Source organism: Mobula birostris, chromosome 12 (assembly GCF_030028105.1).
Source record: "Mobula birostris isolate sMobBir1 chromosome 12, sMobBir1.hap1, whole genome shotgun sequence".
NCBI classification, from domain to species: Eukaryota; Metazoa; Chordata; class Chondrichthyes; order Myliobatiformes; family Myliobatidae; genus Mobula; species Mobula birostris.
In genome coordinates, this window is record NC_092381.1 from 85532968 (window position 1) to 85560576 (window position 27609).

General features: G+C 40.3%; 1 protein-coding gene across 7 annotated transcripts in view; it reads right to left on the minus strand.

Moving 5' to 3' along the window:
- Positions 1-27609, minus strand: part of tada1 (transcriptional adaptor 1) — a 104186-nt gene that overhangs the window by 68461 nt on the left and 8116 nt on the right. For 2 of the 7 annotated variants that reach the window (XM_072274275.1, XM_072274277.1), the window contains exons 2-5: positions 27235-27325; positions 11227-11341; positions 10115-10206; positions 1151-1216 (exon numbers count right to left, since the gene is read on the minus strand). In XM_072274275.1, coding sequence (XP_072130376.1) covers positions 1151-1216; positions 10115-10206; positions 11227-11341; positions 27235-27277 — 316 coding nt within the window. In that variant the 5' untranslated portion in view covers positions 27278-27325. Of the gene's footprint in view, positions 1-1150; positions 1217-10114; positions 10207-11226; positions 11342-20239; positions 20283-23338; positions 23355-27234; positions 27326-27609 lie in introns of those variants that run through there. The other 5 variants (XM_072274279.1, XM_072274280.1, XM_072274281.1 and 2 more) reach the window with 4 other exon arrangements.

Sequence of the window (27609 nt, forward strand, 5' to 3'; positions counted from 1 at the left end):
TTCTCACCAGAAATTTAACATCAATTAAATCAAGGCAATTTAAAAACAACAAAATGAATTTATACATACGTATTTCCCACTTTGATCAATACAATATGGGAAAGTCCTACTGCACTGTTTCTGTGTTAAGAGTGTAGACTAGGAAGTACTGAATGATACAAGTGGTGGTGTCAGCTGATAGAAAGTAGTAAGGGCTATTGAACATTAAAAAGGACAAATGGGAGGTGTAATTAGCAGATGATGATCCTGAAATTACCACAAAAAGCAAAAAACTGAAAGTTGTAAGTGTGAGACACAATGCTAGAATAGCTGATTACGTGAAATAGTTGAATTCAATATTGAGTCCAGAATGCTCTCACGTGGAAGTTGAAGGGTTTTGAGTTTTATTTACAGAAACCAAAAATAACTGTATAAGTGGGATGCAGCTTTAAACATAAAGAAAACTGGATACTTAGGGTATCTCTTTCATATTGAACAGAGGTCCTTTGCATTCAATCTGTTTTTTTTTAAAATGTAGAGGTAATGACACAATGAACATCAAATGGTATTTACTAAACTGGTAGCGCAAGTGCTACTTGACCTAGAAAGAATGTTAGGGACATCAGGATACGTGCAGGTGAAAATATAAACATTGCATCTCCAGCAGTCATGTGGGAAAATGCTGTGAGAGGGAGTGGGTGTTGGTGGAGATCCAAAAGCAAACCAGAGCATCCTGGTGGAAAAGGTCTCTTCAGAATATTGAAAGGTGCAAAGGAGAAGATGTATCCGAGGATGGTATCAAATTGGAGGAATAAGAAACTACAGGGAAGGATCCCTTCAATGTGAGGCTGATGAGGTACTTAGGGATTCATGATTTGTTCTGGTGGGACAGGAAGGAGTGACAGCAGATATGTAAAAAATGAAACAGGTATGATCATTTAAATTTTCTGTAAAATCAAGAGACCACGCGTGGAGAAGTACAAATGAGAAAGATGAATATTGGAAAACAGCATGAGGGCTTCGCAAAAAACTGGTCAGGATTTTAATTGGAGGCACTGCGCAAGAAGTCTGAAGTCTGCATGCAGAAGGGTGAGGAGACTGTGTGACAGGATAAGCATTAAAACAGAGAATTAATGGGTATTTTTACTCAAGCCATTACAATCCCATTTACCTGGAGCTGAAACCATAATCTGACATCTAGTGAGGATCGCAAGCAAGAAGTCATTATGGGAATGCACTGGAAAACAAAATCATTTTCCTTTAGTAATATACTCAATCCATCACAGCTTAGATACAAGTCAGCATCAGAGAAAAGGTGTCATGGATATTTATTTTCATCTAAATACTGTGTCAATATTCTTTGGTAATCCAAGAGCAAATCAATTGATAAAGCGAAAAAAAAATATGCTGGGAATCTGAATCTACCACAGAAAATGCCAGAAATACTCAAGTCAGACAACATATGAAAAGAGGGAAAAAGAGATAAGGCTTCAGGTGATCATCCTGAAGTATTATTTTAATTGTGTTGCAGCCCAAGCACTGGCAAACTGTGTACCTTAGGACAGCGGTCCCCAACTTTTTTTGCACCGAGGACCAGTTTAATATTGAGAATATTCTTGCGGATCGGCCGATGGGGGTGGGGGATGTTAATCACGACTGGAATATAGGTGAAACTATAAGTCACTTATAAGGGGTTAATAATACACTCAATTTCATTTCTAAAAGGGTTTACCTAACAAATTTAATATTAAACACATAGCGCATATTTTCCTCCCATGAATATAGTGATGTCAATTATAAGTCACTTATAAGTCAATAGCATCATAACATTTTAAGTAATGTTTGGATATTAAACACACAGCGCATATTTTCCTCGTATGAACATATAAAATCATTGCAACACACCAATATCAGTGAATCAGTGGGAGCCCTGGGCTTGCTTTCCTGCAACAAGATGGTCCCATCGAGGGGTGATGGGAGACAGCGATACTCGAAGGGGGTTCCTTATGTCCAGTCTATTCCGCAATTTAGTTTTCGTTGCAATCATTGCAGAAAATCCTGCTTCGCGTAGGTATGATGTTGGAAATGGAAGCAACATTTTCAGTGCTTTCGTGGCTATCTCAGGATATTCAGCCTTGACTTTGATCCAGAATGCCGGCAGAGATGTTATGTCAAACGTACTTTTTAGCCCACTGTCATTTGCAAGCTCGAGGAGTTGATCTTCTTCCCACTCTGACATGGATGATTCACCAGGAACATTCACAAATGGGTCACGGACCCATTCCTTTGCATGTCTTGGTTCATTTGCAGTTGGGAAGTAACGCTCGAATTCTGCCAACAGTGAAGTTACGTAATCGCACACCAGCTGTGAGAAAGACGGTGCAGCCTCAGTCTCTCTCAAGATCCCAGTTAATGTTGGGAACAAGTCAAATATGCCCCTGTCCACTCGCCATCCCCACAGTTCCAGTTTGGCTTTGAAAGCAGACACTTTATCTGCCAACTTGCAGACAGTTGCATTCTCCCCTGAAGTGATAAACTGAGTTCATTGAGCAGGTTGAAGATGTCACACAGATAGCCACTAAGTACGACACTCTCAGAGCAACGACATTTGTGGAGGTGGTGGCTCTCAGCACTTGCTTCTGTCTCGCTTGCTCACGTTTTTTCCTCTCAAAAAACTCAACGGGTTTGTCTTTAAGTGCAGAGTGCTTGGACTCAAGGTGCCGAAGCAGTTTTAAGGGCTTCATTGCCTCATTAGACAGCTTGTCTCCACATATCACACACAGGGGGCTTGGAGCGTGTGAGTCACCGATCGCAATAAAGCCATATTTTATGTACGACTCGTCGTATTTTCTGTTGAAGGAAACTTTCTTTTTTTTTGCAGTCCCTGCGTTATCATCATCGTTAGGCCTTTTATGTCCTCTTCCACCTCTTCCAAAGAAACTCTGAAACGACGTTTGTTTACTCATACCAACTGATGACCTCGCGTGGGTAATGACCTCGTGTACGTTCAAGTTCAACAGTGGACGTGACAGGGAATGAGGAAAGGTGCAGCTGACTCATATCGCTTCATACCGCCAAATAATATTGTTTCCTCGCGGCCCGGTAGCACATGCTTTGCAGTCCGGTGGTTGGGGACCACTGCCTTAGGAGTCATAAAGGCATCACAAATATAATAGTTGTATTTTTTTATTTACTCATCTTTCAGATACGCTTGCCACTGTAGCTTCTATGAGAGCTTTAGCCCTAATGGAAATCAAATATTAATTGCTCATCCCTAATTATCCTTCCATAGGTGATGGTGAACAGCTTTCTGTAGTCTATTAACTGGAAGTATTCTTACAGTGTTGTTTTGTAGTGAGTACCAGCAATTATGAAGGACTAACGTTTTCAAATAAGGATGATATACAATTTAGAGTGGAAACTGCGGGAGGTGGTACTCCCAACCAAACCATACTCTGATCGGTTTTAGTGGTAAAGGGTACAGATTTTTGCAGGTGCTGTAATATCAGAGAGCAACTGCAATACATTTTGTAGATGCCTCATTGCAACCACCATGGTCCATGCAACCCACAACCACTCTCCAAACCAAACTCAACATTAGAAAGGAATACACATAACTGCACAATTTTAGTACCCAACAACGGGAATACTCAGGTCACTTGCACACAAGGTCTTGTACTAAGCATGAAAGAGGTTATCAGCACACAACCAAAATCAAAATAGATGCTGCTTTGTTGGTGTAAGGGGTTTCTTCTTTTATGTTACTACGTAGGCTAGTCAAAATGGCTTCTTTGTTATGTTGTAATTAAAATGGCTTCTCTGTAATGTTAACTGCTGAGACAGTGGTTCTTTTCTAGCAGCTTATTTGGGTTATATTATTGATGGGGGGGGAGGATGAACCAATGGGTGTCCATTTTATTCTTTTTGTGGGTGATATTCTGTCTCATATGGCTGGGAACCGTGTGGTTTGGGCGGGCTTTTCAGGAGGATACCGGGGAGAAGGAGGACATGCTGGAAGCGCTCTGGTCAACCACTGTGGTTGGTCCTGAGCGGCGAGTCGGAGGGGATCGCAGGGTGAAGAGAAGACCCCGTTATTTGAACTCCAACTTGTATGCATGAAGAAGCTGAACTTCCATAAGTCTGGCACCTTTTTCTTTCTCTTTTATATTGTATCTCTATTAATCTAATAGTCCGAGTAAGATTTATAAAGTGTAATCTGTAAAGTGTACATTGTGTGCTGTCTGATAATTGATGCGTGAGGGTGTACCAGGTGGCATTACACAGAACCACGCAAACTGCGAGACACAGTCTGGCGGGTGGACGGGGTTTCTCCTAGATAAACATGGCCCAGTAGAGCTGAGCGCTACTTGTTAAAGAAAATTCCTTTCTAATTTGCTACAGATCTTTGAAAAGATTATTTACTTCAAACATTAACTCTGTTTCTCTCTCCACAGATGCTGCCTGACCTGAATGCTGAGAATTTATGGAGTTTTCAGTTTGATTTCAGATTTCCAGCATCTGCAGCATTTCGCATCAACACCCTTCATTTGGGGAATGGAAGTATTAGTCAGTGCCACCTTTTGCTAAAATTCAATGTGAGACATAGATATAAGATGTTGTAATAAAGCAGAGAGACAAATGAAAAGCTATTTGTAAGATTAATAGATGTCATTATTAGATGCCCATCCGGTAAAGATTTAATAATTTCAGGAAGGAAATAGAGAAAATCTACAAATTTTAATCATTTGAAATTCTAGAATTTCTATAAAAATTTTCAATGTTAGTCTCAGCCTGGCATGGTCCCAGTACCTAAGAAGGGCCAACCGAATGTCTTAAATGACTACCGTCCACTGGTCCTAACCTCACACATAATGAAGACACTGGAGAGGCTGGGCAACACACAAAAAATGATGGAGGAACTCAGTAGGCAGGAAACATCTATGGAAAAAAGTATAGCCGACATTTCGGGCCGAAACCCTTCGGCAGGACTGGAGAAAGAAAGGCTGAAGAGTAGATTTGAAAGGTGAAAGGAGGGGACAGAGAAACGCCAGGCGATACGTGAAACTTGGAGGGAGAAGAATGAAACAAAGAGCTAGGAAGTTGGTTGGTGAAGAGACAGAAGGCCATGGAAGAAAGAAAAAGGGTGTGGGGGGGAGAGCACCAGAGGGAGGCAATGCGCAGGCAAGGAGATAACATAGGAGAGGGACAAGGTGAAGCGGGTGGGGAGACATTACTGAAAGTTTGAGAAATCGATGTTCATGCCATCAGGTTGGAGGCTACCCAAACAGAAAATAGGATGTTATTCCTCCAACCTAAATGTGGCCTTATCCTGACAGTGGAGGAGGCCACAGATGAATATATAGGAATGCGAAAGCAAAATGGAATTAAAACGGGTGGCCACTGGGAGATCCCGCTTGTTCTAGCGGATGGAGTGCAGATGCTTGGCAAAGCCATCTCCCAATCTACGTCAGGTCTCACTGATACACAAGAAGCCACACAGGGAACACCGAAGACAGTATATGACCCCAACAGACTCACAGGTGAAGTGTCGCCTCACCTGGAAGGACTGTTTGGGACCCTGAATGGTAGTGAAGGAGGTGGTGTAGGGGCAGGTGTTGCACTTGTTCTGTTTGCAAGGCAAGCTTATACTAGAAAGGGTGATCCTGGTTCACCTCCAACCGCTGGTCAGATCAGCCCCTGATCCTCTGCAGTTTTGCCTACAAGAAGCACACTGGAGGAGATGATGCTGTCATCTAGCTAATGAACAGAGTCTACTCTCATTTGGATAAGCAGGGCAGCACTGAAAGAATCATGTTTTTTGATTTCTCAGGTGCTTCAATACCATACAGACCTCATTGCTGAGGGAAAAGCCCCATTCAATATAGATTGGCGCTCCAATGTATCCTGGATAATGGACAACTGACTGGCAGACCACAAATGTGCGGCTTCAGAGTTGTGCGTCAGACATGGTTATAAACAGCACTGGGACCCCACAGGGGACTGTATTGGTTCTTTCCCTGTTTACCCTGTATACCTCGGATTTTAGATACAACACTAAGTTACGTCATCTGCAGAAATTCTCTGATGACTCACCAATAGTTGGGTGTATAAAGAGGGGAACGGGAGGATAATACAGGGCCCTGGTGGAGGACTTTGTTAAAAGGTGCAGGCTGAATCATCTTAGTAATACAAAGGAGATGGTGATGGACCTTTGGAAGACTAAGCCTGCATTGGTCCCTATTACTTTTGATAGTGAGGACGTGGATGTGGTGAGGACCTACAAGTACCTGGGGATATACCTGGATGACAGACTTGAATGGAGTACCAACACAGAGGTTATGTACAAGAAGGGCCAGAGTCACTTCTACTTGCTGAGGAAACTGAGGTCCTTTGGAGTATGCAGGCCTCTCCTTCACCAGTCTGTTGTCACCAGTACAATCTTCTATGTGGTTGTGTGCTAGGGGCCATCAAGATGGGTGATGCCTACAGGCTCAATAAGTTGATTAGAAAGGCTGGTTCTGTTACAGGAGTCAATCTCAACACACTGGAGGTTGTGGTAGAAACAAAGGACCTTATGGAAAATCTTGGCAATTCTAGACAATGTTTCTCACTCGTTGCATGCCATCTATAGCCAGGAAGTGATGCCCTATCCTGTTAGAGGTAACTTATTTATTTATTCTTTCTTCCTCTCTTCTAATACTTACATCTGTGCACTGGTAATGCTACTGTGACACTGCAATTTCCTTTGGAATCAAGAACGTATCTATCTATCAAATTTAGGCTCCAATGGAAATAAGATATTTTAACTTTAGAAATTGGTTTTGTGACAGATAAAGGTCAAAAATTTATCTGGGACATTGTAAAGTCAAGTACTGTAGTGATTTGCTTTTTTTGCACAGGGAAAGTGTTTGGTATTTTTTCTTTGAACTGGTTCCATGGTTTTCTTTGTCTTGTTGGCTGTCTGTGAGAAGATGAATTTCAGGTTTATATGCTGCATACATACTTTGATAATAAATATTCTTAGCAACACACATAAAAGTTGCTGGTGAACGCAGCAGGCCAGGCAGAATCTCTAGGAAGAGGTACAGTTGACGTTTCCGGCCCAGACCCTTTGTCAGGACTACTAGTCGACTGTACCTCTTCCTAGAGATGCTGCCTGGCCTGCTGCATTCACCAGCAGCTTTTATGTGTGTTGCTTGAAATTCCAGCATCTGCAGATTTCCTCGTGTTTGCGTTAATAAATATTCTTTGAAGCTTTGATTCTTCTGTCCAAGAGAACATTTTACAGCCAAAGTTAATTCATGAAATAAAAGCCTCAAGACAACTTCAAATATATTTAGTAATCCTGAACTGTACTTTTTAAACCAAAACTCTACCATTAGTAATGATTGGGCAAGTTATAAAACAAAGGATCCTCAAAGCACACTGACAATAATATCTTAATTAGAGTAGTTTTAATTTAATTAACCAGAATTTAAATATTGATTTTGCAAATAAAGAAACATAACTAGTTGTACATGTGGATTAAAAATAGTTAATACACCCTTTACGACTAATTTCCAATCATTCTTCTACCTGCTTGGTTATCACTCTTAGCTAGATACCTACGGAAAGAACACAACTCCAATTTCAAGTTCAAGGGCTTGAACCTACTCACCAATACCTACCTACTCAATCTCCTAAGTAAGTTTGAGGCAGCGTAAGAAAAGGTGAGTCATCAACTTTTGCTGTAGTGGCATAGAATGCTCTGATCCCCACCCCACCCCCACTAAGCTACACCCATTACTCAGCCACTAATTCACGGTTAATAGAAAAATTACGTTAATCCTATTCACTCACTCTATCCAGAAGCCTCGGAAACTGATTTCGCTCTAGAAGACTTGTCTCAATATTGACTCCTCGGAACTTGACTATTTAGATTAGATTATGAGGACACTCAGTCCTCGTTTATTGTCATTTAGAAATGCATGCATTAAAAAATGATACAATGTTCCTCCAGAATGAAATTACAAGAAACACAGGACAAACCAGGATTAAAACTGACAAAACCACATAATTATAACATACAGTTACAACAGTGCAAAGCAATCCCGTAATTTGATAAAGAGCAGGCCATGGGCACGGTAAAAAAAAGTCTCAAAGTCCCGATAGCCTCATCATCTCACGCAGACGGTAGAAGACAGAAGCTCCCCCTGCCATGAACCTCCAAGTGCTGCAAACCTGCCGATGCAGCACCACTGGAAGCACCCAAACACAGCGGACTCCAAGTCCGTCCGAAAACTTCGAGCCTTCGACCAGCCCTTCAACACCGAGCACCATCCTCTGCCGAGTGCTTCGACCCCACCCTGGCCGCCGAGCAACAAGCAAAGCCAAGGATTTGGGGCCTTCCCCTCCGGAGATTCTGGACCACACAGTAGCAGCAGCAGCGAAGCAGGCATTGTCAGAAGTTTCACCAGATGTTCCTCCATGCTCTCACGTCCGTCTCCATCAAATCAGGATTGTGCATGGCACCTTACTTGACAAATAACAGACATCACCACCGTAGTGTCCACTGGGAGCTGCGTCGCGCCACCATCTTCTCCTCTCCTTTCCTAAAGTATTTATTTTACTTCAGTCTGAAAATAAACCCCAGTTCACTGTTAATAGAAAAATTATGTTAATCCTATTCACTCTCTCTTTCCAGAAGCCTCGTAAACTGATTTTGCTCTAGAAGACTTGTCTCAATATTGACTCCTCGGAACTTGACTATTTACTTTACTTTAGTCTGAAAATAAACCCCATCTACCCCAGTCTCTGTTTTCTGCTTTTAAATTAAATCGACAGTTCCTGACCCTTAAATTTAACGGACCCCGGTATTGCATATATAGTTATATGCCCTATCATACCGATAAAAATGCATTAATTAATTTACAGAAGCAAGGGGGAAAAAATGTTGAATTGGTTCAAATCACTTTCTTGATCAATATACAAATGTTCTCCATCTGTTCACATTCATATCCAATCCAGTTTTCAAATCTATTTCCTCCACTCATTCACGTGCTTGTCTGCAGTGAGATTGTCATTGGCAAATTAGGGATCACTGAATTGAATATTACCCAAATACATTTTACTTTGTATCCTCACAGTCAATACAGAGGATGATCTTATCATCAGTCTAAGTGGGCTAGAAGAGGTGGAACAAAGTTAAGATGGCATTAAATGGCGACTCCTCTGCTTGCGCCTTCGGAAACAGCTCTATTTCTATCTTTGATATCTCTTTTTTCAAGGTTCTTTTGAAGACCATGACCTGAAGTTACACTCTGACTTCAGCTCTTTGTAGGAGTGGGACCTGTTCTCAGGGCCTCACGGCCGGCTGCATTTTGATATCCAAGGGACGCAGCCTGGAAAGCGAGCGCGCCTTCAGGGTCCCAGATTTTCGTGGCTCTGGAGACATGCTGATTCTAGGCCAGTGCCCCTGACCAAAGCGTTGAGGGAGAACACAGAACATCAGGGCTAACTGCCGGGGGTTGTGTGCCCAGAGAGCTACGCCTTTCTGCTGCCAACTCTCTGGGTGCAGAGCTCGAAAAAAGCAACACAACAGACTTTTAACATCGTAAATCAGCAAGTTGTTTGTTTTGCCTCTCCTCTCGCTGTGAAACGGGGGCACCCTATTAGGAAGAGTGAGAACTGTGGTATGTCGAATATCTGGGTGAACGAGTAGTTTTTGGGGTACTGCAAGTCTGTGTCTTTATTGATGCTTGCTGCATGGTTGAGTGCTCAGAGGAGGATGCTAATGTTTTTTTGTTGGTGGGGGGGTTGTTGCCTTGCTACTGCTTCTGCATGGGAGGGGGGAGCTGGGGGGGCTTCGGGGTTCTAACGTTTTAACTGTCATTCATTCTTTGGGACACTTCTGTTTTCGTGGATGTCTACGAAGAAAAAGAATTTCAGGATGTATATTGTATACATTCCTCTGACATTAAATGTACCTATTGAAAACTATTAATTCAGCTTGTCCAAGTTGAAGCATTAGTGTAATCTGTATCCTTTTGAAGTACCTACTGCAAAGTCACCTGACAGTGATTCAGTATACAAGGTTTTCAGTCACAAGGTTTATAGATTCTCATAGATAAGAAAATGAAAAAGTTATGAATCTTACCATTATCTTGAGTAAGAAGCCTCCTGGCTTCCAAATCAAACTCCTCTTTACTTATCTTCTGCTTGAACCACAATTTCAAGTTTGCCCAATATCTGGAAAAAAATTAGGAGATGGGAGATAAGAACCACATCTTCAACCAATCATTGTTAAGTAGTACCTTGTAAAAGAGAAATACCACATTACATGGTACAACATACTCAAAAATTAAATTAAAATGAACTAGGAAATATCAGAAACAATGATTAACTATGTCAAGAAAGAGGTAAGCTCTTAGGACAGTCTCACACAGTAGCAACTGAAGCATGGCTGCCGATTGTCAGGCTAGGCAGAGCACAGAGGTACTCAAGAGATAAAAAGCCACAGAAAGAGAAATCAGTGTTAGGTTAAAAATGATACTGCAATTAGAAGGGTGGGAGAATTTTTGGACAAAAACATGATTTTAAAATTCGACAGGTCATGAATTACCAAAAGTCAAGAGAAATGTAAATAGAAGTGTTGTAAGATGAAATGGTTAAAGTTCAAGCTTGGAGGTCATCTGGGTGCAAAAGTTACAACTGCCTCATTCAGATTCAGAAAATGTTCAAGCAATCACTGGTAGGCGTTCAAAGTCTGCAGGGAACCGATGCAGTCCGTTGTTTATTCACTAAACTTTATCTGGTAGAAATTTCAGCCTATTCGCTTTTGAATAACAGACCAACACTATGCGAGCAAAGGAATCAAGTCAAAACTGAATATTAGCAGTGGGCTTGTGGAAGGTAACAGCCTGATCTGCAATTGATGTAACTAAGGGCAATGCACGCATGAGAAAAACACTACCAATGATAATCCCTGGAATTTGCTAGAACAAATAATCTGATTGAAGATACACAAAATACAACCAGATTAGAGAACACAAACAACAGGAATTCTGCAGATGCTGGAAATTCAAGCAACACACATAAAAGTTGCTGGTGAATGCAGCAGGCCAGGCAGCATCTCTAGGAAGAGGTGCAGTCGACGTTTCAGGCCGAGACCCTTCGTCAGGACAGATTAGAGAACAATTAATTCCAACAACGGGGATAATTGAGGAAAACCACTTGAGGATATTATTATTACAGTAGACCTTCACTAACCTGACTACCCGTAATCCGGTTCCTTTCATAGTCCGGTACTGATTATGCTTAATGTGATCCTTCTGTAATCCGGCACTCCTCAGGTCCCAATGGTGCCGGATTAGTGAAGGTCGACCTGTACTCGTAACAGAGGCAGTAGAAAAATCAAGTATAGCAAAGGAGGGTATAGAGTTACCACTGCAGAAACTGGTTCTATCATGAATACCTATGGTAGGCGTTCTCAGCCAGCAATATTGTCTTAGGTACAAGTTAAGCTTACACCTAAAGCCACAGTTATTTTTTTTCATTCAAGCATTCAAGACATATTTACTTTGGCAATAACCTCCTCCCCCCCACTTCACTCCTGTTATTTCAGTTCCTTTATTCGAATTATTAACTTTCACTGCAAAGGAAGAGACAATGACAAAAAGGACATACATGGATTAAAATTTAATTATTGTGGATTCTCATCTCGAACGCACATGTTATTAGAGAGTGCATCTTTCTCTTACAAATGCATTCTAAATGACAGTTTCTATTCCCATATTATAGCAGTAAACGAGAGATTAGTAATCAAATTTGTAAAACATTCAAGGAACAAAACAAAAACTCAAAAACTGCTAAGAGGCTAGGTATTTCCTTAGAGAACTGTCAAGCTTGATACATTGTACCTTAAGTTCCTTTAATAAACATAGATCTGTACATTTAGAACATTTTTTTTCTTTTGCCTAGGGGAGAGATGCTAAAAAACTAGAGGTTATAGTTTCAAGATCAGAGGTAAGAGATTGAAAAGGGTCACCAGCAGCAGCTTCTTCATACAAAAGCTGATGCATATTTGGAATGTTGTTAGAAATAGTGGTTCAAGTGGGCACACAAGCAGAACTTAAAAGCCATCTATAAAGGTACTTGAATAGCTAAGTTTTAGAAGCCTACAGGCCAAATAATGGAGAAGGAACTAGCTTTCTGGCCAACACAATTGGAATGAATCAGCTGGGCCAAAGGGCCTAATCCTATGATGTATGACTATGTCTAAAGTCAACAACAGTTTTAAACTCCGCATTTAAATCACAACATTAACATAGAAAGGTATAAAGAACTTGAAAAGTTAAACTGGAGTTGGGAAAGGTTTTGTTGACCAAAGATGCAATCAATGGGATAGATATTTTGGAGGGTTTGTGGATGCAGAAATAAGTGTGGAAGACAATTGAAAAAAGTAGAGTTCAGTACTTAAATATTTCATCATAACTTCATCATGGACAATGGAGGAATATAATGTACAGTAATTTAGATTCATGTTAACTAACTATATATTTTAAGTAGATTTCAAGGCAGTGAATGCACTCTCTTTCTTTTGTAGAACACCCAATGCACTCAACATCCTCCTGAAGTGCCACACAGAAAAACAAAATGGCTCCTCTAACAGAACCTAATGCAGATTGATAAACTGCGTCACATTGTATTGGACTCATGGCCTAAGATGAATTTTGTCTCATCACACATGTTCCAGTTGTGCAGTAGCTGACAACATATGAACATAAGAAATAGGAGCAGGAGTAGGCCATCTGGCCCATCCAGCCTGCTCCACTATTCAATAAGATCATGGCTGATCTAACCATGGATTCATCTCCACCTACCTGCCTTTTTCCCATAACACTTTAATTCCTCTACGATGCAAAAATCTATACAACTTTGTCTTAAATATATTTACTGAGGTAGCCACATATTCACCACTCTTTGGGAAAAGCAGTTCCTCCTCACCTCCGTCCTGAATTTACTCCCCCGAATCTTGAAGCTATATCCCTTAGTTCTAGTCTCACTTACCAGTGGAAACAACTTTCCTGCCTCCATCTTATCCATCCTTTTTATAACTTTTTATGTTTCTATTAAGATCTCCTCTCATCCTTCTGAATTCCAGTAAGAGTACAGTCCTAGGCCTGTATCAAGTCTGATGAGATCTGTCCACTGTCTTTAGGTCTTGGGATTTATTGTTCCCCATCAATGTAACTGCATAAATATGGAGTTTAAAGCAGTTATTAATCTGCTTCAAGTAAATATCACAGGAATTTAACAAGGGCTTTCTTGGAAGAAATCAAAGTCTTTGCCTCTGGCTTCTTTATATCCATGTGGATATAAAACCAGATATCTCTGCTGCTGCGGATTGATGAGACATTTACTCTCTACATCAGATGTTTCTTGTCTTCTTCAAATTGGTCAATGAGCTTGTACCTTTAGCACAAATCTAAAGACCATCTCCCACAATAGCTGGTTTGATAATAAATATTTTGTGGTAATTTTGTTAAGCCATTATAAATAGGGAATTACGTGTTTCAAAGACAAATTGTGGCAAGCAGCATGTGTGGCAATATGGGACGGTAGTGGAGGCCAGCTGGAGCAAATGTATGGGTCCTCATAGTGAAGAGTATTCCTGCCATACTCATATGTGACATTCCAGCAAATCTCCAGGTCAGGTTCCCCCTTGCTTTACTTTGGGCTGATTTTATTAAGATAAAGCCTATATGTGAGTCCATTCTGGAATAACACCTTGGTATTTTTGGATCGGACTGATGGGCAAATGCGTTCTGCAGAAAGAAACCTTAAGTTCCTTCCCAGCAACCTATGTTCAAGTGACTCTACCAACTAGATTAGATTGAACTAATGAGGTACCATGTCTAGAAACAACATTCAAAGAACTGATAACAACCTCTACATAATCACCTCATGCACGCGGACTCACTGAAAATTCTGCAACTGGGTTCATCAAAATGACAACCACATAACCTTGCAAGGCTCCCTGGCTGGAATGAAAGCCATCACTTTAAACTAATCTGTGGTAAAATAGGAAGCCAATGCAGATTTAATTTTAAAAAAACAATAACTGAGTGAGGTTTAGTACTGCATTCCAGTTTATATCCTTTACTTCAATTAGGGCCTGACCAAGGGAAATTTCTTCTCCCGGTTTCAGATATTTTGCTGATGTGAAGTACACAATACTTTGAGTTCCTGAGGCAAACTTGAAGCATCAAGAGCACAGTGGATCACTTAAAGGTTCAGAAAAAGATTGCAGGCTTCAGTAGCTTGTAAACCTCTTAGATCTGTGTGCCTACATTCCTTCATTTAAACAATAACATACTGATCCATTACCAAAAGTATGTTTCTTTACTTGACCAATTTTCATGTGTACAGATCATGACCTTGCTAATGCTGCAATGAACAACACACATAGCATTGATCTGCCACTGCTGCCTGGAATAATGCTGAGTCTAGGAAGTTCAAGATGTCAGTGACCTTAACGTAGACATAAAGCACATAACATATTAGGCATTGGTTCACATCCAGATCTCTGCCAACAAGCTGTAGATGGATGTTACTGCTAACCTTTCACTGAAATATGTATCTTCCTTGCAGAACCGGAGATAGACCCAGTGGTTTCTCTATACACTTGCATGACAGCATCTGCTGATAAGGTTGTTTTCCCTTCCTCATACTGGGTTACTAGTCTATGATGCCCTTCCAATAGGGCCAACTTGCTTGGCATATCTGTGGATTAACCACAAATGCTTCCACGAACGAGGTAATAAATGATTAACAACATGGCTCATTCAGTATTCTGAGATAGCTTTAAGCTATCTCTACTATACTCTGGCGCAAAGTGGAAATAAGTGAAATGTGTTTCATGATCCTTTAAATGGGAAAGGTGCAAAATCTGCCTTTTTTTTTGGAGTACTGCACAGACGCAACAGGAGCATTCCTGCACAGGTCTGACAAAGCTTGAAAAAGCAGCAAGTTTTTCAACAGGAGTTGTTCATTGGAGTACTAGGCAGACGCAACAGAAGTGCTCCCACGCAGGTCCGACAAAGAGATTTTAAGAGCCCAGACTCCGTAAAATGGAGGTACAGTATAGTGGAGTAGTCATCGTGTGAGCGGTCATTGTCGGAGTAGTCCTGAGTCAGAATAGTACAGCTTCGGCTCAAACAGGGCTTCAACAAGAACAGATGGAAGCTAGGTAAATTCATTCCTTATTTCTTACTTAACTTTAGAGAGAATAGGGGGTATGCCTATAGAGCCAGCTTTCTGTTCTGGATGTCAGATACAGGATTTCCAGGAAACTCCTAGCCTCCCCGATGGCTACATCTGCACCAGGCGCATCAAGATGCAACTCCTTAGAGACTGTGTTAAGGAACTAGAGCTGCAGCTTGATGACCGTCAGCTTGCTAGGGAAAGTGAAACAGTGATAGGAGCTACAGGGAGGTAGTCACCTCAAGGCTACAGGGGACAGATAAATGGATGACTGTCAGGAGAGGGAAGGCAGAACATTAAATAGTGGAGAGCACCCCTGTGGCTGTCCCCCTCAACAATAAGTACTCCATTTTGAGTACTGTTGGTGGGGGGGGGGGGGGGGCGGAATAACCTACCTGTGGGAAGCAACAGCAGTCGTGCCTCTGGCACTGAGGCTCAGAAGGGTAGGAAACTGAAGAGGATGGCAGCAGTTGGCCAAAGGGGACTCATAGTCAAGGGGACAGATAAGCAATTCTGTGGATGTGAAAAGGAAACACAGATAGTAGTTTGCCTCCAAGGTGCGGAGGTCAGGGATGTTTCTGGAGGCGTCCACAATATCCTGAAAAGGAGAGGGTAAACAGCCAGAAGCCGTGGTGCATAGTGATACCAAGGACATAGGAAGAAAAAGGGTGGAGATCCTGAAAAAAGAATACAGGGAGTTGGAATAAAGCTGAGAAGCAGACCTCAAAGGTAGTAATCTCAGGATTGCTGCCTATGCCACGTGACAGTAAGTATGAGAATAGCACGAAGTGGCAGATAAATGTGAGACTGAAGAATTGGAGCAGGGAACAGGGATTCAATTTCTGGATAATCGGATCCCCTTCTGGGGCAGGTGGAACCTGTACAAAAGACGGGTTACATTTGAACCTGAGGAGGAACCAGCAGGTTTACAAGTAGATGATAGGTGTAACATGAATGTAAGGAAGGACAAGCTGATGTCTGTACAAATGCAGATAAAGTAAAGAGTTAAATTGTACCCTAGAGGCAAAGTTCAAAAGGGCAAAGAATGCAAGACCAAAAGTGCTGTATTTAAATGTGTGCAGCATTCTGAGTAAGGTGGACGAACTCGTGGCACAATTAGAGACTGGTCAGTCTCACACTGTGGGCATCACTGAGTCGTGGTTGAAAGCAGGCCACAGTTGGGAGCTTAACATCAAAGTATATATTTTGTATCAAAATGGTGGGCAGGAAGGCATCGACAGTGGTGTGACTTTGTTGCTAAGAGATGGAACAGGAGAAGATGGCGGCGTGACGCAGCTGCGCGGCCACTTTGGTGGTGATATCTGTTATTTGTCAAGTAGGGGACTGTGCACAATTCTGATTTGATGGAGACAGACGTGAGTGTACGGAGGAACATCTGGAGAAACTTCTGAAATGCCCGCTTCGCTCTCGCTGTTATTGTGTGGTCCGGAATCTCCGGAGAAGGCCCCGAATCCTCAGCTTTGCTTGTTTCGGCAGCCAGGCGAGGTCGAGGGCGCTCAGCAGAGGATGGCATTCGGGAGACTGTATCGGAGAGGCTGGTCGGAGGCGCGAAGTTTTCGGACGGACGAACTCAGTGTCGGCTGTGGTCGGGTGCTTCCAATGCATCGGCAGTTGTCGGTGCCTGGAGGTTTATGGCAGGGAGTTTCTCCCTTTGCCGCCTGCTATCAGGGCCTCGGAAGTCGATTGACTTGGGACTTTGAGACTTTTTTTTACCGTGCCCATGGTCTATTCTTTATCAAATTATGGTGTTGTTTTGCACTGCTGTAACTATATGTTATAATTATGTGGTTCTGTCAGAGTTAGTCTTTCGTTTGTCCTGTTTTTCGGTGATATCACTCTGAAGGAACATTGTATCATTTCTTAATGCATGCATGCATTTCTAAATGACAATAAACGAGGACTGAGTGTTCTCATAATTTAAAGAATTACATCTTTAGAAAGAGGTGACATAGGGTCAGAGAATGTTTAATCTTTTTGGGTGGAGCTAAGAAACAGCAAGGATAAAATAGTAGCCAAGATGCGGGGTTGAGATTGCAAAGGGAGCTAGAAAAGGCACGCAACAAGGGAAATGACACAATTGTAGTGGGGGACTTCAATATGTAAGGGAATTGGGGAAATCAGGTTGGTGTTGGATCACAAGAGAGAGAATTTGTTAGATGCCTATGAGATGGCTTTTAGGGCAGCTTGTGGCTGAGCCTACTCAGGGAAAGGCTATCAGATTGGGTGTTGTGTAATAACCCAGATCTTATTAGGGAGCTTAACATAAAGGAACCCTTAGGAGACAGGGATCATAATTAGATTGAATTCATACTGCAATTTGAGCAGGAGAAGCATAATTCACATGTATCAGTATTGCAATGGAATAAAGGGAATTACAGAGACATGACAAGAGGAGCTTGCCCAGGATTGGAGAACACTGGTGATGACAGCAGAGCAGAGATGGCTGAAGTTTCTGGGAATAGTTCACAAGGTGCAGAATAGATATGCCCCACAGAGGAAGTTGTTCTCAAATAGCAGAGGTAGACAACCGTGGCTGACAAAGGAAGTTAAGGACTGCATAAAAGCCAAGGAAAGGACATACAAGGTAGGAAAAAGTGAGTGGGAAGTTGGATGATTGGGAAGCTTCTAAAGTCCAAGAAAAGTCAACTGACCAATAATATAAAGAAGGATACCATAAGTATTTTTAGTAAAAGGGAGGTGAGGGTTGATATTGGACCGCTGGAAACGATGCTGGTGAGGTAGTAATGAGGGACAAAGAAATGGCAGATGAACTTAATGAGTACTTTGCATCTGTCTTCATGACGAAAGACACTAGAAGTGTGCCAGAGGTCCATGAGTGTCAGGGGGAAAGAGTAAGTGCTATTGCTATTACAAACATTTGTACAAAGGAAAAACTGCTAGGCAATTTCAAAGGTCTTGAAGTGGAAGAGTCACCTGGACCAGATGGACTACATCCCAGAGTCCTGAGAGGGATTGCTTTCCCTTTTCAATATTTTTATTAATCTTCTACATAGGAGAATACAGAGTTCAAGAAAAAAGTATATCAAATACATTATACTGAATCACACATACAAACTTCTTTCCAATATTTTTCAAGACTCAGGCATGCCCAAAACACATGAATGAGTGAAGCTTTTCCATTATTACATTTATCACAATAAGGAGATCTATCTAAATAAAAGCGAGACAACTTATCCTTGGTCATGTGGGCCCTATGGACCACTTTAAATTGTAGGAGAGAGTGATGAGTACATAACGATGAAGTGTAAACCAATTTAAAAATTTTATTCCAAGTTTCCTCAGAAATTGAAGTCTGTAAGTCTTGTTCCCAAAGATTTTTAATTTTATCTGAAGGAACACTTCCATTCACAGCAACATAATATAAATATTAGATATAGATTCATTATAAAAAGGATTCAAATTAAAAATTACATCTAGTAGATTCTTATCAGGACTTTTAGGAAATGTACATATTTGAGACCGTTAAAAAGTCTCTTATTTGTAGGTATCAAAAAAAATGAGTTCTGGGTAAGCTATATTTAGCTGACAGTTGCTCAAATGAAAGGAGACTTCCCTCCACAAACAAGTCCTGGAAGCATTTAATATCTAATCTATCCCATTCTTTAAAAGCCACATCTATCATAGAAGATTTTAAAAAATAATTAGAAAAAATGGGACTTGAAAGAGAAAATCTCAATTAGCCGAAGTACTGGAGTCAAGGGATATGGGGAGAAGGCAGGAAAGGGATACTGATTGTAGATGATCAGCCATGATCACAGTAAATGGCAGTGCTGGCTCGAAGGGCCAAATGGCCTACTCCTGCACCTATTGTCTATTGTCAAAGTATTTTCGGAATTGTATCCAAATTCTCATAGTATGTTTAACTACCAAATTGTCAGTTAACTTACTCAGGGATAAAGGAAGTGAGGACCCAAGAAGAGAAATAGAAAAGGGTTTCGGTCCCAGACGTCGACTGTACCTCTTCCTATAGATGCTGCCTGGCCTGCTGCGTTCACCAGAATTTTTTATATGTGTTGCAGAAAATTTACTGGCTTCTAAAGAAACCCACATTGGACAATCTTCACGATTAATGTAATATAACCAAAATGTAAGATTACGTATATTAATTGCCCAATAATAAAACCTAAAGTTTGGTAAAGCTAGCCCTCCATTCTTTTTAGCTTTCTGAAGATGAATTTTGTTTAGTCTAGAACGCTTATTTTTCCATATATAGGATGACATAATAGAATCAAGAGAATCAAAAATAGATTTAGGAATAAAAACAGGTAATGCCTGAAAAAGATATATAAATTTAGGTAAAATAATCATTTTAATAGAATTAATTTGACCAATCAATGACAACGAAAGAGGCGACCAATTTGATAGCGTTCTTTTTACATAATTCAATAGGGTAAGAAAATTTTCTTTAAATAAGCACTTATAATTTTTAGTAATTGTTATATATAAGTAAGTAAATTGGTTTTTTACAATTTTAAAAGGAAGGTTAGAATTAGTTGATAACGAATTATTCAAAGGAAAAAGTTCACTCTTAAGGAAATTCAGTTTACAGGTTTCCCCGCCATCCGAAGGTAGAGCGTTCCTATCAAACGGTTCGTAAGCCGGAATGTCGTAAAGCGAAGAAGCAATTACCATTTATTTATATGGGAAAAATTTGTGAGCGTTCGCGGACCCAAAAATAACCTACCAAATCATGCCAAGTAACATATAAAATCTAAAATAACAGTAACATATAGTAAAAGCAGGAATGATATGATGAATACACAGCCTATATAAAGTAGAAATAGTTTTCCACAATAATTGCCTGCACTGTTCTCCATAGAGAAAATCTCACGCAAGTGCTCTCGGCAAAAACACAGCACAAGCGCTCTCCAGTAACCCTTAAGCTATGAAGCTGCCAAATCATACCAAGTAACACATAAAAATACACAGCCGGTATAAAGTAGAAATAATGTATGTACAGTGTAGTATTACTTACCGGAATTGGGACAGCACCGAGCACACTGATGATGGTGTGTTAGGCTGAGTTGTTGGGAGTTGGGGTAGTGCAGTGGTCCCCACCCTCCAGGCAGCAAACCGATACCGATCCGCGGAGCATGCAGGGTCCAGCAGTAGCCGGGAGGCACACAGCACATCTTTAAGAAAAAAGTCGAAATAAACCAGCTAATTAATTAGGTGCTGCCCGGCACGTAAATATCGGCCCGGATCAGAGGCGACACAATCGGCAATCGTCTCTGATCTGGGCCGACACTTACGTGCCGGACGGCACCTAACTAATTAGCTTGTTTATTTCAGCTTTTTTCTTAAAGATGTGCTGGGTGCCTCCCAGCTACTGCTACATTCTCCACGGATCGGTATCTCTCTGCGGCCCAGGGTTTGGGGTGGTGGGACACTGGGGTGTCATCTCGTCGTCTGTTTCCATGAGGCTAGGTAGGTCATCTTCTTCTCTGACTGCCTGCCTCGACGTCAAAAGTCGAGGTTCGTCGTCTGCTGTGGCTGATGTGGAAGGCTTGAAAAATGACAGTATGCTTGACTGCTTAGCCTCGCGCATTTTTCTACCATACAGTTCTTTGTAAGCACTCAAACCATCCTGCAAATATGTCCTAAACCGGCATACCCTTTCAAAATTAAAGTCGTACTTTATCAGTGCAGCGAAAATCTCACGTAGTTGCCTCATATTCAGTTCCTGGACAACTTCACTTCCGGTCCATTCACTACTGCATTCGGTTTTGATTGTTATCCTTTCCTCTTGTAATTGCATCAGCTCTTCATCTATCAGTTCTTGGTCATGGGATGCCAAAACCTCTTCAACATCATCTTCGTCAACTTCCACAAGCCAAACTCACTTTGTCCTTACTTCGTTTACCACGATCGAAATGCTTAATTATGTCTAGTTATACGCTAAGTGTAACACCCTTACAAGCTCTTTCAGGCTTTTCCGATACCTTAGAACTCATCTCACAAACGGCTGCTCACAGACACGTGTTTAAGCAATGCCGGAGAGAATGCCGCTACGAATCCGGGGGAGAGCGACTGCTCGGGGCGCACGTTGCTTTTTATCCCGCGCTGCCTTTTTCGCGCGTTTTTTTCGTAACAGTGAAAACACCTTCTGTTAGCGAAAACAGGTAACTAATGTAGGTCTTTTGTAACAGTGAGGTTTCGTAAAGCGAACGTTCAAAAAGCGGGGGACACCTGTATAGCCTGAGAACTGGCTAAAACCGGAGAGTAAAGAAAGCGCTTGGGATAACGAAGTCTCGACATTAGACATAAAGAGCAATACTTTGTGGATAGTGCCTCTCCTTAGAATACCAGTGATATCATTAGATTCTCGAAAGGCTATGGCTAAGGGTTCTAAGGTCAAATCAAAAAGCAAAGGACTCAACAGACAGCCTTGCCTGGTGCCACGTTGAAGCTTAAATGGTTTGGAGTTCTGAGAATTAGTAATAACCCTAGCAGAGGGAGCTAAATAAAGTAATTTAATCCATTGAATGAAATCAGGTCCAAAATTGAATTTTTCTAAAATTTTAAATAAATAATTCCATTCAACTCTGTCAAAAGCCTTTTCAGCATCTAGGGATACCACACATTCCGTTATCTCCTCAGAAGGAGAATAGATAACATTTAATATATGACAAATATTAAAATGAGAATATCGATTTTTCATAAATCCAGTCTGATTATCAGAAATAGCAGATAGTAAAATATTTTCAATCCTACAGGCCAGAACTTTAGATAGAATCTTAGTATCAGCATAGGAAGAACATTCAATTGGATCCTTATTCTTATTGAGAATAAGCGAAATGGAAGCCTCATAGAAAGATTGAGGCAGCCTGCCAAACTTAAATGAATCCGAAAAAACTGAACATAAATGAGGTATAAGCAGTGAGAAAAAGGTCTTATAAAACTGTCCAGAAAATCCATCTAGACTCAGAGCTTTCCTCGAGTGCAATGAGCGCACAGCCTCAACAATTTCCTCAAAAGAAATAGGTTGTTCCAACTGCTTTCTGTAGTCAACAGAGATTGTGGGAATGATTAATTGGTCTAAAAAATTGTTCATTACAGTGTTACCCTTAGGAGAGTCAGAGCTATAGAGTCTAGAATAAAATTCTCTAAAAGTACCATTTATTTCTAAATGATCAGTTGTCCTATCACTGTTAGCTTTACGTATTTCTTTAACCTGCTGTTTAGCTATAAAGGTTTTAATTTGATTAGTCAATAATTTACCTGTTTTGTCTCCATGAATATAAAATTGACTTCTACCTTTTAGGAGTTGAGTTTCAATTGGATAGGTTAAAAGGAGATCATATTTAGTTTTAATTTCAACACTCCTTTTACATAAAGCAGGATCTGGAACCAAGGAATACTGTTGGTCCAATTGTTTCAACTAGTTGGCTAAATCACTTCTCTCTTTATTAGCTTTTTTCTTAATACTTGCAGTATAAGAAATAATTTGTCCTCCAGTATACGCCTTAAAGGCATCCCAGCTGATAAGACTAGAAGTCACCTCTAATGTATTCTCTTCAAAAAAAAGAGTAATTTGTCTCTCCATAAACTTTAAAAAATCTTTATCAGATAACAAAGTTAGATTAAAACGCCAAAACCTGTTTGTCTGAAGAAGGCCAGGGAGATTTAAAGATAAGAGCACAGACAACAATCTCTTTATATTCACAGGATCGAACTAATGGAATCATTTGGCTATCAATAAAAAAGTAATCAATCCTGGAATATGTACGATGGACATGAGAGAAAAAAGAATAATCCCTGTCTACTGGATGAAAAACAAATGCCAAACATCAACAATACCACATTTCATTAGAAAAGATTTAATAAACACAGCTGATTTATTTGGTATCACTAGTTTAGAAGATGAACAATCTAAAGCTGGATCCAAACAATTAAAATGTCCTCCCATCACCAATGAGTACAGACTCAGATCTGGCAAAAATGGAAAAAAAACGCTCAAAGAAGCCTGGGTCATCTATATTCGGAGCATACACATTGGCAAATATCATTAATTTGTTATCTAGCTTCCCTGATACAATAACATAATGCCCATTAGTATCAGAAATTACTTTACTTTGTTAAAGGAAACTCTTTATTATCTGTAAGGATCGAAACGTCTCTGGCTTTGGCCTGAAATGAAGAATGGAAATGAGATGCCCTCCATCAATTAAACAGGCAAATTGGTACCTTAAGTTTTTTTAATATAGGCAAAAAACTTATTTCTTTTCATAGGGTGATTTAGTCCTTTCACATTAAAACTAAGTAAATTAATACTTTGATCCATTTTAAAACTATTTATAAGAAAGGTTAAAGTAACAATCAGAAGAATGTATATTAAACGCAAACAATAAACTTTGAGATATGGTAACTAGGCAACAGAGTTGACTAAATTTCCAAATCAGCTTCAAGAAAAATCTCCCCATCCTCCTCCCTCCTCCCAAAGAGAGAAAATCGGCCAAAAGGCAGCCGACGCCTACCCTCACTAATATCATCCCCCAGAAAAGCCTGCTGGAACCGCCCCACAGAATTCAAGGTTGAATACTGTTCCAACCAAGACAAAGCAAAATGCAGTAAAAAAAAACTTATACAGTTTTACCAAACACAATTATTCATACTGAAAAATATTAAAGTTATATTCCTAAGTCTAAAAATTTCTGAGCCTCTTCATTCGTAAGAAACTATTTCTTTAAGCCATCTTGCATTGTAATTCTCAGCCAAGGGGATAGCGAAAAGAAGGCTTGAAGTTTTTGCTATGAAGTTCCGCCATAACCTTTATAACTTAGCACGTTCTTCCATTAACTTCCAAAGAGAAATCTTCAACAATACGAATCTTCTGACCCTTTCTGACGAGATTCACGAATCAAAAGGTCCTTTGTTTGAAATTCATGAAAGCATATGATGACCAATCTTGGTCTTGATTCTGAAGTCAATCTATAAATAGGCGATCTGTGAACACGATCAATCAAAGGTAAAGACTGTATAATATCAGGGAATAATTCCATCAGAAGATTTGCAAAGAATTCCTTAGGATTATCTCCTTCCATTAACTGTTTAAGTCCCAAGATTTGTAAGTTGTTTCTCCAACTTCTATTTCCCAAATCAATAATCTTCTGTCTCAGTTTTCCGTTGGACTTGTATTGTTTTTCATACAGCATTTGCAGATCATCAGCTTTCTTATCCAATATCGTTATAATCTCTTCATGCTCTTTTATCCTCTTATCATACTCAATTAAAGTTTCTTGAATAACATCCAGTTTTGTACCTACTTGTTTAACTTCAAAGCTGATTTGTTGTGAATCGGTCTACGCTTCTTTTCTGAACTGATGAAACTCCTGGGTAAGCTTTTGAGTGTCTGTAGAGATCTTTTGAAGCAAGCCCATAATGGATCCCAAAGCTGCTTTGGTAGTCATAGTAAGATAATAATATGTTTAACAGTAATATTTCAAAAGATTGGAAACAAAAAAGGAAGTAAACTAGGAGCACCGGGAAAGACCTGTTACTCCATCAGCGACCAGCAGGCAAGTTCAGGGATTGCTGAAGAGTTAACAGATGCATTGGTCAGGATCTACCAAGGACCACGTGATTCTGGAATGGTCCTGGAGGACTGGAAGCTTGCAAATGTCACTCCACTCTTTAGGAAGGGAGGAAGGCAAAAGAAAAGCAATTATAGGCCAGTCAACACAACATCAGTGGTTGGGAAGTGCTGGAGTTTATCATTAAGGGTGAGGTTTCGGGGTACTTGTAGACTAATGATAAAATAAGTCAAAGTCAGCATGGTTTCTCTAAAGGGAAATCTTGACAAATCTGTTGGAGTTCTTTGAGGAAGGAACACGCGGGGTGGACAAAGAAGAGGCAGTGGATGGAATTTACTTGGATTTTCAGAAGGCATTTGATAAGGTGCCACACATGAGGCTGCTTAACAAGATAAAATTCTATGGCATTACAGGAAAGATACCGGTATGGATAGCAGAATGGCTGACAGACAGGAGGCTGTGCGTGGGAATAAAATGGGCCTTTCTGGTTGGCTGCCAGTAACTAGTGGTGTTCCTCAGGGGTCAGTATTGGGACCGCTACTTTTCACATTGTTTGTCAATGATTTGTTTAATAGAATTGATGGTTTTGTGGCAAAGCTTGTGGATGATACAAAGATAGTTGGAGGGGTAGGTAATGCTGGGGAAGCAGGACCCAGACAAGTTGGAAGATTGGGCAAAAAAGTGGCAGATGGAATACAGAGTTCAGAAACGTATGATAATGCATCGTGGTTAAAAGAACAATAGTGCGGACCATTATCTAAATGGGGATGGATGTGGAGAGAATGTTTCCTACGGTGGGGGTATCCATACTGGAGGGCAAAGCCTCAAAATTGAGGGATAACTCTTTAGAAAAGAGGTATGGAGGAATTTTTTTTAGCCAAAGAGTGGTGAATCTGTGGGACGTTCTACCACATACTGTATACCTAAGGTGGAAGTTGATCGTTTCCTGATTGGTCAGGGCATCAAAAGATATGGTGAGAAAGCAGGTGTATGGGGTTGAATGGGATCCGGGATCAGCCATGATAGAATGGCAGAGCAGACTCAATGGGCTGAATGGCCTAATTCTGCTCCTATGTTTTATGGTCTAATCTGGAGTGCAACAGGAACCTAGAGTCTTATGAGAATCTCTCAACGGTTCCAAAGCAGTAAAACAGAATCCAGTATTAGCTGCAAGTGCGCAAATGAGTGGTGCACAGGTAACAGACATCATCTGTATATGACCTGCAAAATTATCTTCTATGCAGACATAGGGTTCACACATTATACAGAAAAAAACAACTTTCTTCATGGAGTAAAACAGCAAATTTGTTTGTCAACCGCAAAGGAACATTGTATTAGATATGAGTATAACACTCAAAAACCAGTTCAGAGCATATGACCAAAGCCTTGTTCATAAAATGTTACAAGTGTTCGCTGTGGTGTAAAAGAAACTGTTAGATAGACCCATGAATACCCAGGAAATTGAGGGGTGAAGATCATGTACAGGGAAGAGATGGTTTAATTTGGCACTGTGCTCCGTGTAGAGATTATGAGCCAACTTCCTCTGCTGTTCTAATCAGATTCATAAAAATCTGCCACACACAAGAATGTTAATCCTACTCTGACCACAGTCTTTTTAGGATAAGGCATCCACTTTCTACCTCTAGTAGCCTTTAAGAGCAGCAAATTTCAGACTTCCATAACTCTATGTGAAAAAGGCTAGATCAGCTAAGAAGACTTTTTTTTTACAAAATTAGATTACATGACCCAGTACGCACAATATTTAAATGGATTAGTATCACTAATTCAGAATTGCAAATTCTAATCCCATCAATCCAATTGGGGAGTTTAGATACAAGTACTTAAATAAATCTGTAATAGAGATTAGTACAGGTTGAGTACCCCTTATCTAAAATGATTGGGGATGGAAGGGTTTCAGATTTTTTTGGATTTTGGAAAATTTAATGAGATAGCTTGGGGTCGCCATCATTTCTGATTCTGAACTTATGTGCTACAATAAGCAGTTTCTATCTCACGCTTGTTCATCACACATTATGTATTTAAAAGAAATCTTATTACACACCATCAATATCATGAAAATATACTGTGTGCAGGGTAACAAAAGCAGCATCAGGAGAATACCTGAATCAGCTGTTAAGCAACAAACAATGACAGGCTTTCAGTCTCCACCTACAATGCCGTGTTGTGATTAAAAGCTTACAATACACTCTATTTGTACTTGACTTTTTTCAAGGTTTTATACAAGATATAAAAACAATCAGCAGTGTAGTCTTGTTCAGATGTTAGATTTTCATTAGTAATGATCTTCACAAACTTATCAATGAATGCTTCATGACCCGCAGACACTTTATCTTTTAAACTTTTTAAATCTTAAAAAATTTAATGTGGTGACGTTTCTTAAATTACTAAAACCAGCCTGACGAATGCTTACAATTACCTTCAGTTTCCAGCTTGCTGTGACAAATCTTTGCTTGTTTCATGATCAGAATACCGTTAAGTAGCACATGTTCGCTTCAACACTGACGAATCTATTATTTCAAAACAATATTGATTTCTTCATTTTTCACCTTATACAGTGTTATTCTATTTTCTACTAACTTTCACTCATTACATATGTGAGGTCACTTCTCAGAACTATCTGTGATGCACAAAGACCTGCACGTCACCTGGGAACCTTCGCAGTGCCTTGTGGAATTTTCTGTTTGTGACGTCATCTCAGCACCCAAGAAGATTTCAGATTTTAGAATTTCAGATAAGGGGTACTCAACCTGTAGTTAGCAATTTGGAATCAAAATTAACAGTAGCAGGAAAC